Below are 8,392 nucleotides of genomic sequence, written 5' to 3'. Positions count from 1 at the left end.
CCCTGTATTCTTTAGATAAATAATTAAATGTATGTAAATTATACATGATTTTTTAAATAATAATAATAGCCTACATTATATACATTTAAAACAGGCTATGATTTATATAACTGGATGACCACAAGAACTAAGGACTCTGACAGTCATTATATATCTCTGCATGTGCTAGCTAGCCAAAAACAATATGCTTACTTGTAATAATCAACTGGTTCGTCCCATTGAGTTCAATTTATGGTAGTAGTTCTTTGTTAATCCACACACTCGTTGGTGGAGATTCATCCTTTGAGAATAATGAATGTGCTTACATTTCACAGAAACGTACCCAATTGATTTGGATTTGCTTTAACATGTTGAATGATGGGACAGATAGATTGATAGTAAGCCTCACCAGTGGAGAATTAAGTTGACCAAAAATCAACATTGATTCAATGTTTGTCTTTTCAACACTGAAAAGCATGGAATTATCAACATTGATCCAATATTATTTAGCATTGAATTTTCAACATTGGTCCACTATTTTTTTAGCATTGAATTTTCAACATTGATCCAATATTACTTAGCATTGGCATTTCAACCTCAACCAAATTGATGATTCTGATGGAATTTCAACATTGACTCAATGTCACAATGCTATCTGGGATTGCTCTCAGAAATGAATAGCTTTGCACAAGGTAAATTATTTCAGGATTATTCCTCAACGCATCTCAAAATGATGTAGCTGATGTATAGCACTACTTGATGTGTTTATTTGAGTTGATGTGGGCGTTGATCTGTTCTCATGGGTAACGTCAGTATTTTAATCTCAATAGAACGTGCGCTCCGTGGGCGTGGTCGCATTGGCGGTGATGAAGAGGCTCGCAAACGACTAACATTTCTCTCTTTTCAAACAGATTACATAAACACAGAATATTTGTTTTTGATTTGATTTACATTATTTAAAACTTGACATTTCAACGTTTCTTTAGACATTCGTCTCATGTTTGTGATAAATTTTCACTAAGCTACAGGTCATTTTCTGAAGAGAATCAGATTAGACATCATTGACAGAGAGGCTGCAGATTGCGCATCATGTTGGTTTTCTTTAATTTGCAAAAAGCACAACATTTTGTATTTATTGTGACTGTACACAAATACAAGTAAAAATTTAACAGATTATAATGATGTTATAATAATGTCAGTATAATGAGTTATTTGAGTCTCTTTGGCATTAAGAGTGCAACGGCCAAATTGAGGGGGTTAAAGCAGTGAACCTCTTATAAGACAACAAGAAACCTTCGGTGGACTGATCGCTCACAACATCTGCGTGAATAGCCCTTGAAGCCATGCAACAATACAAAATCCCCCAGACTTTTAGTCACACCCTTTTTTTCACTTCGTCCTTAACTTCATAGGGACCAAATAAATCTTTGAATTACGAATTCAAAGGGTGCAGCTGGTCCAATTAATTTAGGCGGGAGATCACTCATGATCTGCTTATACCTCTTTGCTCGTGCTTTTCTGCAGATTACGCAACTTTCTACAACTCTTTTGGCCAACCTCTGACCTTTTACCACCCACGCTACTTTTCTCATCCTCAGAAGAGTCCCAGCAATCTCCTCATGGTTTGCTTCATGAGCTTCATGAGCCAGTAGCAATGACACTCTTGCTTCCATGGGTAATATTGGAACAGTGTTTCTCTCCTTTCCAAAGGCTTCATATCTTCCACTGCATACAAGAAGTCTGTTGTTTTCTTGAATACAGCCAGTCTGCAGAGTGTGGTCAAAGGAAATCTTGTACTCTTTTGAGCCGCTAGAAAGAGTGCCTGCAAACCATCCTCTCTTTCTTTCACTGTCAGCACACGCTCACTGATTGGACTTTGTTTTCCACACATTGAACCTCTGTTCCTTGACTCAAGCCATTTCCTCTTTCGCCAAACCCAGCCAATGACCACCAACCCTTCTGTGATCAGCTTGCTCAGCATTTCCAGTCGAGACGACTCCTCAGCTACTGAAACTTCCTTTTCTTCAGTGCTTTCCTTTAACTGACCCAGAGTCACCGCAGCTGAGAAGACTTTCCTCTGGAGCTTGTTTACTTTTTCTCTAGCATCACCAGCAATTTCAGTTGCTGATCTTTTGGGCCATTCCTCCACTGACCTTTTAAATAATTCCAGTTCATTCTGCCAAATGGAATCTTCGTCAAGATCTTTAGGGCCTGCCCCTCGGGTGATGATATCTGCGATGTTCAGATTCCCTGGAATCCACCACCAGACACTGGATTTATGGATTCCCAAAATGCCCTGGAAGAACTTTGTGTTGTGTTTGGAATCCAAAGAGGAACTAAAGGAAAATCTCCAACGAGGTGAAGCTCTCCTTGCCATAGCAGAAATTGAACCGAAAGAAAGGGATGGCAAGGCCTGTGAGACCCACCTGAAAACGGCCCAAGATTCAAGATTTGGTTCAACAAAAAGACTATTTAAACAAAGAACTTGAAACTGTTCACAGAGAACTGAAGTATGCATATAGATTCCTTCGTGACCAGCAAGGGGAAACACACACCACAGAGTTTCCCCTGACAAGTGGGCCAAGAACCCCTAGCCAAGAGTTCCAAGCTCAAAAGGGGGGTGAAAGCCGACTGCTCAAGTTGTCACCAGCCAGCAGCCAAGAGCCCCCACCAGCAGCAAAGGGGATGGGAGCCAATCCAGAGAATCCGTGCCCCTAGTCATGCCGTGGCTCCCCAAGAACTCTACAAGCTGACCAGAAACATCCCAACTTTCACCCCAGACCCTGCAGGAAGCCACAACCGCCTACCTGCAGGAGATAGACTTTCACTTGCAAACTGTGGCTGACGTGACCACATGGGACAGATTATGTTTACTCCGAGGTATGCCCAGCCGTGAGGTGTGGCGTTTCCTCGATCGGCAATCCGAGACTGTAAAATCGGACTACCAACAGCTACGGGACTTACAAGGCTTGTGCCAAGAAAAAGACTGCTTCTGAAAAGACTGAGAAATCCAACAATTTGCCCTGTATCTGATCACCGTTCAGAGCTGGCAGAGAGCATGGTGTCCTATGGAGCACCAGACCGGACGCTCTGAAAGACTTTGGGACAAGCCAAGTCCGTCTAACCACCCAAAGTGTGGAACCACGTGGGATGCCAGCCAACAGCCCTGAAATGGATGACCCTCATCGGCCAGAGCATCTAGCCCAGACAGCCAGCGGTGGAACGACTCACGACACGCCCCGAACAAACCCAAGTCTGAGCACTCACCAGAGCCAAACGGTGCAGCTTCATCTGAGTCAGCAGAGATCCTGAGGATTCTAAAAAAACTAATTCAGAAGAAACCTCACAAGGGAGACAAGGACAGGCCAGACTCCTTATGACTAAGCGTAAGGTCGGTACCCAACGTCCTTCCTGACTGCCCTCCGACGCAACCAAGCACCGTGCACCAGCCACAGTCCACAGAACCAGAGACTTCATCACCAAGTGACAGCATAGCCCAACTACCTCAGCTGACAGCTGCACTTACTGAGCAATCGAACTCTTAATTCCCAGAAATGTGAGCTAAATGTGCAGTCATACAGCCAAAATGAGCTCTAACTTGAACAGATAGCTCCCATCCATCTAACGATTGGCCCAATGAATCTGGTACACCCTCTGTACATCTCACCAATGGACACGTACCCCCCTCTTGTCGGGCAAGAATCTGCTACATCGTTTCGAGCCCCTATTAGACTTCAGACAGCTGAAAATTTGGACTCAAGTGCGAGAACCTCTGCCCCTCCAGCCACCCAGATCACCTGAGTCATACTGTCAGGCCACAGAGGTCACGAGAAATCTCGCACCCAGCCACGAGAACACTATCTCAGCACCAGAGCAAAGTTCAAGTTCGCTACTCTGCACTTTTCAACTCACCATAGACTCTGACTCTCACTGCCCCAAGGTCATGACTGACCTCCAGCTGAATGATGTAACAACTCCAGACATCATATTCGTATTATGGGCAGACAACTCAGCCATCAGTCTAGCACTGTTCAAAGCCCTCATGGAAGACACACCCGACCTTCCATCTGCAAGCAAGCGCACCCGCTGCCCTTTGGACTCCTGCTTATCAACCATGGTAACTGTCAAGGGCATCTGCACTTTGAACTTGAAATGGAACAAACGGTGCCTCACACACTACTTCCTGGTCCTTCCAGACCCACTGCACAACGTCTACATAGGAGCAGACCCCTTGATTTGCCTCAAGGCTCATGTGGACTTTGTCAATGAGGTGGTGTGAGCCCCACCGACGTCACAGCCCCCTGGGGTTCTGATCAACCCTGTAAACATCCTGTCAGAACCCGACCATTCCAAAGGTCTGTACCTTAATTAACGAACAGGAAACTGCAGTACCTGCTTACACCAAAGGGGTGTTCGACTCGACATGCGTGTGGTCAAAGGCTAAACCACACGCTGGGCTTCTTCAAACCTTCACCTGAATGTGTGGAACTTGGACTCAGTCTGGAAGCCACACCACTCACTGAACTGTCATCCCGTTTCGTCTACATTGTAGATAGGTTCAAGACTTGTGTGGGGGTGGAAGGAAGAAGACAGGGTCGGCGTGACTGCGACTCGCGACTTTTATTTCTCAGTATCACAGATACAAAGTATTGCTACTTCCCTATAAAGCCCTAAATGGTTTAGCTCCAGTGTATTTAACGGATCTTCTATCACCCTACAATCCATCGCGCTCTTTAAGATCACTAAACTCGAGGCTTCTGGTCATTCCTAGGATATCTAAGTCAACTAAAGGAGGGAGGGCATTTTCACATTTAGCTCCTAAACTCTGGAATAGTCTTCCTGATATTGTTCGAGGTTCAGACTCGCTGTCCCAGTTTAAAACTAGATTAAAGACGCATCTCTTTAGCCAAGCATTCACATTATAATTACCTTTTGTACTACAGTTAAATCGGATCAAAAGCATTAATATTCTGAACAGCAGCTATGCTTATTATTTCCCATCTGCTTTTCTGTTGTTATCTCGGGACACTAGTCCTGAGGTAACTAGTTCGTCAGCTCCAGTTTGTATCCAGCCTCTCATGGAGACTTCAGATGCCCCAACACCTGTGATGAGACGACTCGACGCCAGCATTGTTATGGCCTAAAATAATACATGATTGATTAACTTATTCTAACATTTTTCTTTAACATTCTCTTTCTAACATTTTTCAAATGTTAAACAATGTGTTGAAACAATGTGTATTGTGAAAAGCGCTATACAAATAAATTTGAATTGAATTGAATTGAATACAAACATAAAGGGCGCGCGTGTGCGCACAAACTCAAAACTCTCTGTAAAGGTATCTTCGGTTCTGTCACTCGGTTTCAAACTCCGTCCTCTCACAGGCAGCACACGCAAAGTCCCAGTCCAACTCTCTCTCTCGACTCTCTCCCCGCAGCGGATTATATGCGGTCTCTCCACGCCAATTACTGCAATCAGACACAGGTGTTCATCATCTGCACTTTACCTACTTACCGCTCGGCTCCGTTCTCTCTCTCCCGCTACAGACCTCGCAAAAACCACGCCCCCTCCGCCACATACATCCTGTTCAACTACTGCACAGCAATGGACATCAGGATCCCCAAGGCCTACCGCCTGGGATGACTAGTGAGTCACGACTTACATAACTTTGAACTCACCTTACCAAGTCATTGGTCCAATCCCATCGTCACTGATCCCAGAAGGGAGCACAGACTACACAGTGCTCACAGCCCCCTTCAAAATAATCTCCATCGCTTCTGTCATGCCGATGGCCAAAGATTAAGTGTGCAGAACAGAACTGACAGAGGACCAACATCTCGCGGTATGCACAGTCACTAGCCAGCCTGCCTGTGAGACTGACACACTGCTGCACCTCTGACTGCCAACGCGACAGATGACACAATAACAGAGGAGCCGTATCCAGGATTTGAGTGCCCGTTTGGCTATGCCAACTCACCAGCCGAGTTCAACATCTTCCGGAACAAAGCATGCCCAGACACCAGAATGAGAGGCAACCTCATCTATGAAGATGATGTTCTCATGAAGAGCTCAACAGTGGCTGACCACCTGAAAGAGACCACGTTCTGAACCAATTAGCCACTGCCAGCGTCAAAACTGCCCTCCACAAGAGACAGTGGTGTCGAACCAAGGCCTATGTGGGCCTACTCATTGGATCACGGGGCATTGAACCACAATCCAGCCGTATCCAAGCCATTCAGAAAATCAAGCCACCTACCAATGAGCTGTATGCTTCTTTGGGTATGCAACTACTCACAGCAGTTCATTGAGAACTACGCAGACATTGCACAACCACTAACTGCTCTTCTGAATAAGGATTGCCCATTCGTCTGGACAGAAGCTCAAGCAAATGCCATGAATGAACTGAAATAACATCTGTGCATAGCTCCACGTCTTGCTCACCCTGACCCACAACAGGAGTTCCACTTGAAACCTGGATACTCCAAACACTGCCTTAGTGCTGGTCTATACCAAAAACATGACCAAGACAAAAGAGTGGTTGCATATGCCAGCAAGACACTTCTTCCACCAGAGAGCAGATACTCTGACTGTGAAAAGGCTCTACTCTGCACCGTATGGGCCATCCAGCGATTCTCCAACTACATCGGAGCACAAAAGGTTATTATAGAAACATGCCACCAGCCCGTAATGTCCTCAACAGCCAACACATCCGAGATGGCATCGTTACCAATTCACACATAACCATGTGGTTGATGGCCCTCCAGGGTCGTAATGTTGAGGCACAAGTCTGCACAGGGAAAGGGCTTGACTGTCTGCCAAAACTGTTCTGATGACACACCAGCAGCGACGCTGGACATAGAGGAACCCCAACAACAACAACAAACCTGTCACAGGTACTTTGAAGAGAATGCATGTCAATGGATGCTCTTACAACCAAGAGGGCATCCTGAAAGCAGGTGAGGGCGTACTATGGCTGAATGACCAGCCTTGCCCTCCCCAGCACTTCAAGTTGGGCCCTCAGTCATCGCAATATGCTGAGGTAGCAGCCATTCTAATAACCCTCCAAATCGCATCGGGCCACAACATCAGAGAACTCCTTATTTGCACAGACTCCAACTATACCAGACTCCGTTTTGCATGCCACCTTCCAGGCTGGAAACAAAATGGCTTCAAAACAGCAAACAAGTCAGTCAAACACCAACACCTGTTCCAAGCGTGCAATGACATTACAAGAACACACAACATGATCGTCTACTGGAAAAAGGTGACAGGACACTCAGTGGCTCCACAAATTTCCAACAAAGACATAGCTGACATGCAAGCCTCTGACACTGCCATACAAGCTATGCTCAGACCCCTCCAAACACCCTGTCACAACGTCTGAATTCACTGCTACCACAGGCCTCAGACGACTACATGACGTCAAACACATGCTGCGTGTGAAACATTTTGTGGTTTGCCCCTGATGACATGGGGGGGGGGGGGGGGGGGGCTGATCGCCCGACCGACCCTGGTATGCCTTACAGATTTTTTGGATGGGAATTTTTTTTTTCTCTGATCTTCTCAAAACTCTTGATTCTGATAGAAGGCACTGAGACGTAGACAGGAATGCAAGTTTGATGGTACAAGAACCTTTCAGTGCTAAGATACAGAGATCCCACATGCAATTGATCCTATTCTGCAAAATACAGGGTTCATGTACAGTGGAATTCTGGGATGAAACTTGATGCTGCTAACTCAGGGGACCCTGCTGAGTGCAGGTAAATAGGTTTCTTCAGAATATTAAGGTAGGAAATAGTAATCCTGTTCCTGTATTGGTGCAAAAACAAGAAAACATCCCATTTCTGATGTATTCAGTGGACTCCCTGTAAAAATACTTAATAAAGTGTATTTTTCATAAAAAGTGTCAATATTTTTTATTAAACCACCTCCACTCTACTCTACACACTCAATGGAACCAACTGATGTATGTTTCATGACACAATAGTGTATAATTAGCATAAACATAGAGTGTACATGAAAGAAGTATCAAGGGCCTGCTGAATACATGAGAAATGGGATGTTTTGCATTGCTTGGTGAAAAAAACAAGAAAACATCCCATTTCTGATGTATTCAGTGGACTCCCTGTAAAGGACCCATGGACACGTTAATAAAGTGTATTTTTCATAAAAAGTGTTAATATTTTTTATTAAACCACCTCCACTGTACTCTACACACTATTTGGAACCAACTGATGTATGTTTTATGACACAATAGTGTATAATTAGCATAAACATAGAGGGTACACGAAAGCAGTATCAAGGGCCTGCTGAATACATGAGAAATGGGATGTTTTGGCATCCAAAACATCCCAAAACAAATGGCATCCCATTTCTGATGTATTCAGTGGGTCCTTGATAATACTTTATTGT

At 44.7% G+C, this 8,392-nt stretch overlaps 1 protein-coding gene across 1 annotated transcript; it reads left to right on the top strand.

The window, feature by feature from the left end:
- Positions 1 to 6,887: 6,887 nt before the first annotated feature.
- LOC307131986 (ribonuclease H1-like) lies at positions 6,888 to 7,364 on the top strand (the record flags this gene model as incomplete). Its single annotated transcript, XM_079826121.1, has 1 exon — positions 6,888 to 7,364. One exon carries the CDS (start codon positions 6,888 to 6,890, stop codon positions 7,362 to 7,364), a length of 477 nt encoding a protein of 158 aa, XP_079682247.1.
- Positions 7,365 to 8,392: the final 1,028 nt, after the last annotated feature.

Source organism: Gobio gobio (assembly GCF_949357685.1).
Source record: "Gobio gobio genome assembly, chromosome: 9".
In the NCBI taxonomy this organism is placed as follows: domain Eukaryota; kingdom Metazoa; phylum Chordata; class Actinopteri; order Cypriniformes; family Gobionidae; genus Gobio; species Gobio gobio.
The sequence above is the reverse complement of the archived record's forward strand: the minus strand, read 5'-3'. Positions and strand labels throughout refer to the sequence as shown.